The following is a 12,970-nucleotide window of genomic DNA, read 5'->3' on the forward strand; positions in this document are numbered from 1 at the left end:
TTTTAAAATAATGTTCACCTCTACTTGCTGAAACTTAATTTGTTCCTTACTTAGGCAGATGGTACACTATGCTCTAGGCACTTAGAATAAAACATTAAGTTTAATTGCTAGTGGAAGCACAGTACTGGGCATAAAGAAGTTATTTAACAAAATACATACTGAAACAAAAAATTATGACATATAGTGCTACAGAAGAATTTACAGTGCAGTTTTGGGCTTGGCTAATTTTAATTGTGTCATATAATACCTACAATTAATTACAGAGCTACGACAACACAAAGTTAAGACTGAGCCATACGTTTCAGATACAAGTCCAATCACCCCGAAACTATTCTTCCCTATTTGCAGTAATCAAAGGATTAATTTGACTTAAAAGTAAAATCCAAGCAGACCTAAATCATCATCTCCTCCATTTTTAAGTGATCAGTATTGATCAACCAAGAAGCTAAATACTTACTCATCTATTGAAGGTTTTAAATTACAGCAATGCAGTACTTCAAAACTTATCTCCCATAGTTTCTCATGTAACTGTTAACTTCAACTTTATAGTGTTTTACATTTAAGTAAGCCCAAACTACACTGAAAGTGCTTACTTAACCAAGTTCTTATCAAGTAATTTTGCTGCCTAACAATAAAAATCAAGAGGCTTTTCTGCAAAAACAGACTGAAGTTTTAAAGAATTAACTTCTTTAGCCTTACAACAGGGATAAAGGGTTGTTTGTGAGCGGGTAAGTGAACGTTTCCTTTACTGGATCAAGAGCTCTCCATCTGTCCAGAGTTTAGGGCACTACAGAAAGCACACAAAGTAGAGGTTCTGCTGTTTCTCTTTAACCTTCCTGTCACAAAATATGCAGCGATGGAACCGCTACACCAGCAAATTCGGTAAAGACTTGGATAATTGACCAGACAGTCTTTTGAGCCAAAGATTTAAAAAGAAAATCTCACTTGGGAGCCAGGGAGCTTGCAACAGGTGTTTGCACGAGCAGGCCTGGGTAACGCCTGAGACCGCCCCCCCTCCACCCCCAACTTCTAGTTCTGCAGACCTTTTAGTGCAAGGGCCTGGAAGGAACCTAGGACCCGACGCGACGCAGTTCAAACACCGCGCCAGCTCCACCCCAAGTCTGGCCTGATGCTTGCCGGCGCACACAGCGCCCTCCACCCGGCCCTTCGTTGTGCCCGCCGCCCCCACCGCGCAAGCCGCATTCTGCGGGCCGGGGACCGCCGCTCCGCTCCCCACCCCTCGGCAGGTCGGCGGCAGGTGGCGACATGAGGGCCCAGCGAGCGCACATGTCGCGGTTGCGGGCGGCGGCCGGAAGCCGGCCATAGCAGCGCCCCGGGCCCGGTACGAGGGCGGCATGCGTGCGGGGCAGGGGCAGCAGCGGCGGCGGGCGGCCTCTCCCCGCGGCGGGCGGAGGGATCCGGGGAGCGGAGGGGGAGGGGAGGCGGGAGCCATCCGGCCGCGGCGAGCGGGCCCCGCGTGGGGCGAGCTGCGCGGCGGCGGCGAGGCCTCGGAAAGGATACTTGTTGCACGGTTCTCTGGATGGTGGTGTCCGGGGACTGGGACTCCTTCAGCAGCTGCAGGATTTGCTGAAGTCCTTGCTCGTCAGGTTTCCACTCATACTCCATCTTGGTTTGCTGCAAATAAAGCCAGACACAGGAAGAGACGGAGCAAATGTTACTCCCCGTGCACAGGCCCGAGGGCTTCCCGCGCCAACCAACCCCGTTCTCCCCGCCAGAATGACCCTTGCGCTCCCCAAACGCCTCGGACCTGCCTGGGGTGCCCCGAAGGAAGTCTCGAACGGCGAAACCCAGGGGAGACGTTCCTAGCAGCTCGGCCGCCTACGTCTGCTGCCGCCGCGGCCGCCGAGCGCAGGGAACCGACCAGACTGAGTCACCGCGAATTTGCAATCTGGCCCCTAGTTCCGCTCAAGGGAGCCCCCTGGGTCCTAGTGCCACGCAGTTTTCGCCAACCCAACCCACCTCTAGTCTCATCCAGATTATTACTGTTTTAAGGGGTAATTCAAAATCCTATCAAAACCTCTGCGAAACACTTGAAGAAATCTGATTCGGGCTATTAAATTAACATGGTGAATAATGAAAAATGATTGAAATACGGAAAAAAGCCTGATAATTCCCGATAGGTCAAAATACTTAGAATAAAAATGTTCACATTTCAATTTGATATATAAAACACTAAATACTAATATTTAGTCTAGAATATTAAAGATGCAATTCAATCATAGCCCACACCTTGATAAACGCTGTGTTGCATCTACATTTGCAGAACTTGATTTAAAAAAGGCATTCTCTTAAACATAATGTTCCTCATGTAATTGTAGATACAAAAATAAAAATAAAAAAACAAAACAAAAAAACGCATTCTTTCATAAACTTCAACTTTTGAATTCTTATGAAGTAAAATAAATTCCACCTGAATTAACTGCATTTCACAACTAAGGGCTGTGAGCTGAAGAAAAAACAAGAAAAATAATGTAATTTTACAGTTGGATAGTGTTAATTTAAGTGTTTTTACATCCATTTTCTCATTTGATTTTCACTCCAACCTGGTAGCAAGTATGGCTCAGAAAGATATGAGCAAATTACCACAGTTAATTAGTGAAATTTGAGGGGAAGAATACAATAGGTTTCTTAAATCTTTGAGTTGCATCTGCTACAATCAATTTAAGCTATTACATCAATGGCACAGTTTCATTAAAACTAAATGCTTAGACAAGAACAAAACTTAAGTATCAAGCATGAATTATTTGTAAAAACCAAAATAAGAGTGCAGAAGGAAAGGCACTACATGATGGTTTGACTGCTGAAATTAGTCCTGTCAAGTCCCCTTCCTAGTAGGGGTTAAAAAAACTACCTGACCTTACTGCACCTCCTAGTTAACATCGTTTTTCTTTCTTTTTCCAAATCTTCCTCTTTTCTCCTTCACGCGTATTTTCTGCTTAATATCCTGTAATCCGGCTTTGCTCATCACCTTCTACAGACTTGCTGAAGGACTCATGAAAAACTGTTCTTAAGCAAAAATTCCCCCCAAAACAAAAATAATGATCTAGACATAATATTAATTCTGTACTGTTTTTATTCCAGTCTTCATTCTGTGTCTACATGTACATTATCCTTTATAATAATGGGATTGTCCTGTTTCTTGCCCAACTTCACAGTATCATTAATATTTATTGAAATTATTTTAAAAAACAACAGTACTCCATTGTATTACTGTACCATTATTTTAATAAACATTGAGTTACTAAAACATATACATAAATCTGTACACATCAACATTCAACTAGATGAATTTTTACAAAGTGAACACCTGTTCAACCAATGGCCATGCTAAGATATAGATTATAACCAGTACCAAGGTTTCTCTTGTAAACCCTTCTGAGTCATCAACCCACCCCAAAGTAATCCCCATTATAATTTTTATCATTATGGATCTCCCCCCTTCTCTTTTCCTTTTTACTTAACTTAATTACAAAAACTATATATTATTATAACAAATCAAACAACATGGCTGTATAAGGAAAGCTAATTCAATCTCCAAGGTTACATTCTCAAGAGAATCAGTTCTAACAGTTTGATATGAATCCCTTCATAACCTTTTTCTGTTCTCAAGGATAAATATAATTCTAGTATTTTCTTTTTAAAGATCATACTACACTCTACTAATTACAACTTCTTAATACATAATATAGCATGGCCGTCATTCCACGCCAATACATATAGATTTAACTCACTTTTAAATACATGCACATTGGTTTTTAGAATGGATAGAACATATTAGTTCAATCATTTTCTGACTGGCTTCCAGGCTGCTTCTACTTTTTTGCCACTATTAACAACACAGCAAAAAACATTCTTTTACTCACATCCTTTTACTCACATGCCTACAGTAGTGGCATCCTAGTGGGCTTAGTAAGCCAAAAGTATGTGAATTAAAAAATTTCTAAGCATTATCATACTATTTTCCAAAAAGTTATGCAATTCACACTCACCAACAATATAAATGTTTCCCATATCTCCACCAGCAGGCTTCTTAATTTCTGTGAATATAACGGGTGAAAATTTAACTTCCCCTAATATGGAAGTGGGGGTTGAAAACTAAAATCTGAGCTTTATACAGTTGGAGCTGCTATCATGCACATCCCTTCTGTTGATACATTAGGACAGCCTACTTAATAATCCTTAGCTGCCATTCTGAACAAGAAACTAAGACCAGGACCAATAGCAGCCAAGTCCAAAAGGCACTTCATCATATCTAAAAAAGATGGACTGCCCTACAATATCATTACTATGCTTCATTCTTTATCCCTGCACTCAATCAAATAAGTTAATGGAATCATTTTTCTTTTTGAACAGCTTAGTTTTAATAACATTTAATTTGACCAGCCTATAATGATGGACTAGGGAGAACTGAGATAAACCAAGTTATCTGGAACAAAAGACTCTCAAAAGTTTTTGATGGGTAATTGCTTGGTAAGAGATACCAGGCCACTTTGAACTTCTATACCACTTTTTTTTTATCGTGGTAAAATATATATATAATATAAACTTTAGCATTTTAACCATTTTAAGTGTACAGTTCAGTAGCACCAAGTATATTCTCAACTATTGTGCAACCATCATCATGTGTTTCTCCAAAACTTAACCACATTATAATAGCCATTAAAATTAGGAAGAATCTTATCCTAGGGTAGCCAGAGATATATCAGAGTTGCTTAGATCATGTCTGAAGTATTTGAAGCTCACCAAGCACACCAAAATGAGTGAGAAATCATTTATTTAAATAGTAAACGGTATCTATACTAATTAACTAGAATATCAAGATTAATATTGAATTTTCTTAAAGTAGTTGCTATTCTTTTTGTGTGTTGAAGACTAATATCTAAGTGTTTCAAAAAAGAGGTAGTTTGAAATTTTCTCTTCTAGAGTACACAAATCATGCTGATTGGTCCATGACATTCAGTGATCAACCCCCTCCCCCAAGTCAAAAAAAAGCATTTCAATAAGCCAAGACAGATATTTGAACTATCTAGATAGGAGATGGCACTGGAATAAAAAGTAGTCTACAGGACGTAAGTTACTAGAAGTTACCATTTGGGGCCTTTCACAAGACTACGACTTAAGAATCCTAAACTGTTAAAACTTATATTTACATTTAAGAATTTGTATTTGCTAGAGGTAAGAATGATGTGAGATAAAGAAACCAGACTGGTTGACAAAAAGGTAGAAATACCTAGTATCTTTCCTGTTGGAGGGGCTGTAAAATATAGTTTAAAATGCAAAAAGAGGCCTGGATTCAACAACTATCCTAAAGTTTAAATCCTTTTTCCACTTAGAAGCCATGAAAATCTGGGCAAGTTAATTTCTCTGAGCCTCAATTTTCCAACTATAAAATGACAATATGCTAACTCTGTAACAATATTACAGGTACCTGTCTGGCATACACTATGATTTGAAATGTAGTTTAAATTGTTACATCAATGATTTTTTACCCTTTGCAAGATAAAATCTAAATCTAACTTCTATTCATGAACAAGACTCTTCATGCCCTGGTCCATCACTTCCAGGAACAACTTTATCTCTTAGGACTTAACCTACTTTATGCTCCAGCAATATCAACTGTGCCTCTCATATCTCTGATCCTTGAATGAGGATTTCCTGTCTAGAATGCCCTCTTAAAAATCCGACCATTTGACAAACTCCTTCTAACTCTTTAGAGCTATCCATGCTCATCTACTTGATTTCCAAATATTTATTGAGAGTCTTCCTTGGCACCATAATTGATACTGGATACTATTTCTCTTATGTGACATTATTCCTGGACCTCCCCACAAGACATCAGTGTTTTTTTTTTTTCATTACATATCTATACTTTCTAGCTTTTTACATTTCAGTTTGCTTTATACTAAGATTTTTTATTGCTCTGTATTATAATTATTTCCAGGTCTGCCTTAGCAATTTATCATGTGATTGCTTGAGATCAGGGACAGTGTCTTTTTGCTCTCTTTGCCAGCAGAGTTTGATTCAATTAATATTTGTTGAATAAATACTATTGTTGCCATTGATTCAACTGAATGACTATTAAGTTGAGCATCTACCATGTGCTCAGAGAGCACTGAAGATAAAAAAGTAAGTAAAATACCTTCTTGCCCCTGCTAAGTTCTCATTTTTTAGTGGGAGAGACAGATGTGCTATGAAAGAAATAAATGAAATACAAAAGGATTAGAGAGGCAAGTGAATATATTCTGCCAAAAAAGTGAGAAGTGTTTTTTCTCCATCCAGTTTGAGTTTTTTTCCTTCCAATTTCAATTAAATTCAAACAAATATTTACTGAACAGTCAGATGTTTCCACCTATATGATGAATCACTATGCATGTGATAAATATTGTATCAGTGACATGACTACTCCAAATGGTAAACAACTTGGTAGAATTCCAAACAAAAGAAGATACAATCTTCCTTCAATAATACAGTTGTTTTATTCCTGGAAAACTCAATAGTTAATTAAAATCCAAATCCTGCAAAAAATTCTGTGTACATATGTAAAATTGTGTTGGGTTCCAGGCTCTGACAGCTATAAACAAATTTTTTTCACCTATGTGACCATCTAGTGGGACATTCAAGTCATTCAAGGTTTAAGACATTTCTTAACAGTGATCATCAACTACATGGCAAGAGCTCCTTCCTACAAACTACTCAGCACTCCGCAGAGAACAGCCATTGCCTTGGTGGAGAACAACTATGGTAGGAAAGGTGCAAGCGGCCATGAGGACATGATCCTAATCCAGTTAGGAGATCAGTAAAGGACTTCCTTGAGGAAGTAACGTTTTATCTGAGATCTAATAGGAATGACCACAAAGTGAAAGTGAGAGGGAAAAGCAGGGGCTAGAAGGACCTCATTGTCCATGTTAGGAGGTTTGGACCTTACCTAAGGCTAACAGAGAGTTTGCGAAGGGGCTAATAAACTGATAAAAGATATGACTGAATAAAAATACAGAAAAGGAGTACTTCTTCTAGGAAGCAGGAGAAACGGGGCAGGAGAGAATCACCATCTGCTATTCACTGTTAATTCTCACAATAAGCATATTTTTATAATAAAAATGTTTAAAAAAAACTCATCAGGCTGCAATATGGGAAATTTCTGGAGGGATAGAAGCACCCACAGAAAGATCTAACCACCCCATCTGCATTTAACATGGATTTCCAGTTTGTTAGGGGAAAGGTAGTCATGTTTCATAGAGAACCAAATTACTACCAAAATTCTGGTAATATTAAAGACTTAAACACACCTATTATTTTCATTGCTAATATTTTTTGAGTGCCAGGCAATAACCTAAGCATGTACACATTAATTAATTTATTCCTAGAACTCTGATATGAATATTAATTGCATTTTGAGATAAGTAAATTGAGGCACAGAGAAGTTAAGTTACTTGCCCAAGTTTACTTAAATAATGAATGAGAGTCATGATTCAAACCCAACTAATCTGGCTCTAGAGTCCAGTCTCTCTAAGTCCCTGAAATACTATCTTTCTAACAGAAACATAAATTTCTGTAAACTGGAAAACCACTCCTAAATAAAATCATTTGCATACTAAAGAAATAACATATATTTGGTATCTTTGTAGTGAGATAAAGAAAAAAGTAAATCATATTTCACTATTGTAAAAACTATAATGGATCTAAAAAATCAGTATGTATGGTGTGAAAATATAAAAATATTTCAATAGCATTAAGCAATTGAGTTAAAAACATTTTAAATCTAATCTTCACAATATCACTTTGTTATAAGTAGGTGGCAAGTATTATCTTTGACAAACAGATAAATCAAAATACAAGTAATTTGCCAAATCATTTGCTAAATGTGAATCAAATCTGAAGATTTCCAAAGTAAATGTCTTTACACAGAAAGATGTTATGATGAACAAGGAAGGAAAAAAAACCCAGATATCCAAAGGGCTAAAAAGAGCCTGCTATTTTTTTAAACCAAGTTATGTAATAAAACTTTCATGAGAAATTGAATCAAAGCTCGAGTATGAAGAGAAAGGGAAAGCTGATTATTGATAACTTTTTAAAAACGAGGTATTTTAATACCAAAGAGTTAAAAATGTCAACAGGATTGTTAAATTATAGCTATCAGTGGAACTAGAAAGTTCTTTAAGAAATTCTATAAAGTAATCAGAAATTAATGATTAACAAAGAAGAGAGGAAAAAGCAAAACTAACTGTTCAGCCCAAGCTACTTAAAATGAGCTCAACTAGATTAAAAGGAAGGGACCACAGCATTTGGGCTCTCTGATATTACATCGTGCTAGGCACATAGGTCTTAAATCATCCTTGATTGATTGATTAGCATGACTGATCTAGTTCACCACTTGGAAGAATTATGCTAAATTAAAATTACTATCCTCTGACATTATTAGTTATTGTCATCTAAGGACTGAAAGATTAACAGCAACAAAAAGGAAAATGGAAAGTAAGTACTATGGAAAATTTAAATAAATGTAATCTTAGACTACCATTTCAGGAAGACTTCTGAAGACGCCTAATATGTGACTCAAATGCTAAAGTTTACAAACATTTTTTAAAAGTCTAGTATTAAAGTAAGCAGGTGGTAAGAAGGAACACTTGGCTTGAAAATTCACCAATCTACTACCACATACTCCTATGTACTTCAGCTCATGTAATATTCACAACAGTACTACGAGGTAGATGTTAAGCATATTTTATGTTAACTGAGGTTCAGAGGGGTTAAGTAGATTGCCCAGTCAGTATGTGGTGGATAGGGCATTCAAAACCAAATCTCTGTGATTCTAAAGTCTGGATTGTGTTTACGAATAACAGCAACCCTTCATAATTTATGGAACACTTCTATGTGCCAGTTATTATACTAAGTGTTTTAAGTATTTGGTATCCTTTAATTTCACAAGTAGGGACTATTATTATCTCCATTTTACAGAAAAGGAACATGCTTAAGAGAAGTTGAATAACGTGTCCAAGGTTTACAGAGACAGAAATAAACAAACATTGGACTCAAGCCCAGAGGCACTCAACTCTAGTCTGTGCAATACCCCATGCTGCCATATTATTCTACCTGCCACCTCCATAAACATGTGAACAAACCTTAACAGAACTCCTGGGTAGACTTCTCTATTCTTTGATCACCAAGAATCAAAAATTCTCTTCATTAGTGTATAGTTCCTTTAGTTCAGGTGTGATACTTAATTTGCTTTTCAGAGTTTAAACTTTTCAGTTTTAATCAAAGTGAGAGTGTGATAGGACTAGTGTTTCCCATATGCTTAACTTGAGGTTACATCATTTTATCACCCAAAATCCAATTCTCTGATGATTTCTAGAAAAGATTTAACTATCACAATTGACCTCACTCTCCATGTGTGTTTAGCTATTTAAACCAAAGGTTTACAACCATGAATGTACATTATATTCACTGGGTACTTAAAAAAAATATGATGCCTATTCCCTATTCCACCATTGATTCAATATATGGGTGGGGGCTAGGTACTTGGGTATAGGTAGGTTTAAACAACTCCTAGGTAGTTCTAATATACTGCCAGTTTAGGATCACTATGTATTAACTCAATAAATCTGTTCCTGGCAATTTTCACTAGTTCCTTACTTTAATGACCAGCAGTGTTCTAGCTGCCTAAGAAATGACAGAAAAAAGGAGAAAGAGGAACAGAATTCGGACTGTATTGATTAATATGGAACATTACTAATCACTAGGAAAATGATGAAAACCAAAACATAAGAACATACTGCTCAGGGTCACATCATAATTTGCAGTGCTTGGTGCAAAAGAATTTACTTTGTAATTTATCAGTGACAGAGGCTGGGGAAGGAGTTACATGTAAGTTCTTAGAAATGGAAACTTGGCAAAAGTCAAGATATGGGGGAACAACATAAACTGCTATATAAATTAAATGTTAACTTATAAGTAAAACATTTGATAATTATGGTCCTTGATTGGCCAAATCTGATTTAAATTCATATAGCAAATCAACTTACCTTGCAAATGAAAACCCCATCTTTCTTAAAATGGCAATAGTTAAGTCATTAATGAAACTGAAAGGAAACTTCCCTAAATAGTAAGCCCACACATTAAAATATATAAAATAAAAATCAGGTCCCTGGTTCTTTTAGCATTATAGATTTATTAATAAGCTACTAGTGATTTTCCCATTGCTATATTCAACTGACTATTGTCACTGAATATGTCAACCTTACTCTAGCAGTTTTCATGTCTGACATCAATTTAAGAAAAAAAAAGCTCTATTAAAATCCTCTCCAACTATAACATGATTATAAATCCCATTTCAGAACATTGACTGATAATTGCCAAGTGGTTTCAAGTAAAAACTGTGCTTAATGATTTTCAAAGCACTTTCATACCTTAACTCATTTAATTTTCAAATCTACACTGTGAGTTTCTGAAACAGTTTCAGTGATGTTAATTAACTGCTAAAGTCACTTGGTTAATAACTGTTAAGAATTGAGTTAGATAGCTGAAAACTTCCCATATTTGTGGAAAGAAATGAATACACAGATTCATGAGGTCCACAGAATCCCAATAGGTTAAATCCACAAAGAGCTACCCAAGACATTACAATCATATTGTCAAAAGCCAAAGTCAGAGAGAGAAATTTGAAAGCAGCAAGGGAAAAGTTACTCATCACATATTTGGGCACCTCCATAAGACTATAAACAGATTCCTCAACAGGAACTTTGTAGTCCAGGAAAGAGTGGGATGCTATATTCTCAATATTGAAAGAAAACAAGCTGTCAACCAAGAATACTATACCTAGCAAAACTGTCCTTCAGAAATGTTCCCCAAAAACAAAAGCTGAGGGATTTCATTACTACTACAAAATGATAAAGGGCATTCTTTAAGCTGATATAAAAGTCTTTGTATATACAAACATATAAATGTGTAAAACTCATAGGTAATGGTAAATATATAATGAAACAAAGATTCTCCAATAATGTAAATATAATGGTGGTATGTAATTCACTTACAATTCTAGTTTAAAAGTTAAAAAATGTATTAAAATAATGACTATCGCAATACTTTGTTACTGGATTTTAACAACAATAATTAATTGTAACATCATAATTACAACTAATTAGTAATTGTAACATCAATAACCTAACTTACAATGGGGGAAGTAAAAGTTTCTGTATTTTCTTGAAGTTGTTATTGGCTTAAAAAAGGACGTTTATAAATAGAAGATATTTTATGTAAGCCTCATGGTAACCACAAAGACAAAATCTGTAGTAATTCACAAAGGATTATGATAAAGGAGTTAAAGCATACCAGTATAAAAATTTGTCAAATCACAAAGGAAGACAGCAAGACAGAAAGAAAGGAACAAAGGATCTATAAAACACAAAACAATTATCAAAATGGCAATAGTTAAGTCCCTACCTATTAATAATTAAACATAAGTGGATTAAATTCTCCATTCAAAAGACAAAGAGTGGTATAATAGATTAAAAAACAAGATCCAACAATATGCTACCGAAAAGAGACTTACTGTAGCTTTAAGGACACATACAGAATGAGAGGGAAGGTATGGAAAAAGATATTTCAAGAAAATGGTAATCAAAAGAAAGCTTGGTGGCTTCATTTATATCAGACAAAATAGACTTCAAACCTTAAGAAAGAACGAAGCTAGAAGCATTAGACATCCTGATTTCAAATTATGTCACAAAGCTATAGCAATCAAAACAGTATAGTACCAGCATAAAAACAGACACATAGACCAAATGAATAAAATCAAAGCCCAGAAATAAATCCATGCATGTACAGTTGACTAGTATTTGTCAAGGGAGCCAAGAACACCACACAGGGAAATGACAGTCTCTTCAATAAATGGTGCTGGGAAATGGGCATTGACTTGCAAAAGAATGAAACTTGATCCCCTCTTGCAACACTCAAAAATTAACTTGAAACAACACAGGGAATATGGTAAATAATATTGTTAAAAAAAATTAACTCACAATGGATTAAAAACTTGAATATAAGGCCTGCAACCAAGAAACTTCTAGAAGAAAACAGGCAAAAACCTCTTTGACATTGGTCTTGGCAATGATTTTATGTGTATGACACCAAAACACAAGAAAACAAAAGCAAAAATAAACAAGTGAAACTGCATCAGACTAAAAAGCTGTTACACAGTATAGACAACCACCAATAAAATGAAAAGGCAACCTATGGAATGGGAGGAATTTTGCAAACCACATATCTGACAAAAGTTAATATCCAAAATATGTAAGAAACTCATACAACTTAACAGCAAAAAATTAAATTATCTGACTTAAAAATAGGCAAAGGACCTAAATACATCTTCCAAAGAAGATACTCAAATGGCCAACTCAACATCACTAATCATTAGGAAATGCAAATCAAAGCCACAATGAGCTAACACCTCAAACCGGTTAGAATGACTATTATCACAAAGAACAGCAAATGCTGGTGAAGATATGGAGAGAAGGGAACCCTCATGGACTGATGGAACTATAAATTGGTACAGCCACTATGGAAAACAGGACAGAGGTTCCCCAAAAAACTAAAAAATAGAACTACTATATGATCTGGCAATTCCACTGTTGTGTATATATCAGAAGGAAATAAAGTCTTGATGTCAAAGAGATACCTGCACCCTCATGTTCACTGCAGCATTATTTATAACAGCCAGGAATGGAGACATCCATCAACAGATGAATGGATAAAGAAAATGAGAGAGAGCTATAATGGAATATTATTCAGCTATAAAAAAGAAGGAAATCCTACTTTGTAACAACAAGGATGAAACTTGAGGGCATTATGTTAAATGAAATAAGAAAGACAAAGTCAAACATTGTATGACCTTATTTACATGAAGAATTAGAAAAGTCCCAAACACATAGAAACAGAGAGCACACTTGTGGTTGCT

The 12,970-nt window shown here is 36.0% G+C and overlaps 1 protein-coding gene across 4 annotated transcripts in view; it reads right to left on the bottom strand.

The window, feature by feature from the left end:
• Positions 1-12,970, bottom strand: part of TNPO1 (transportin 1) — an 88,469-nt gene that overhangs the window by 56,725 nt on the left and 18,774 nt on the right. The window contains exons 2-3 of one of the 4 annotated variants that reach the window (XM_037026107.2): positions 4,011-4,058; positions 1,522-1,635 (exon numbers count right to left, since the gene is read on the bottom strand). In XM_037026107.2, coding sequence (XP_036882002.1) covers positions 1,522-1,635; positions 4,011-4,058 — 162 coding nt within the window. Of the gene's footprint in view, positions 1-1,521; positions 1,636-1,768; positions 2,218-4,010; positions 4,059-12,970 lie in introns of those variants that run through there. The other 3 variants (XM_017649933.3, XM_017649932.3, XM_017649931.3) reach the window with 3 other exon arrangements.

This window comes from Manis javanica, chromosome 1 (assembly GCF_040802235.1).
Source record: "Manis javanica isolate MJ-LG chromosome 1, MJ_LKY, whole genome shotgun sequence".
Lineage (NCBI taxonomy): Eukaryota > Metazoa > Chordata > Mammalia > Pholidota > Manidae > Manis > Manis javanica.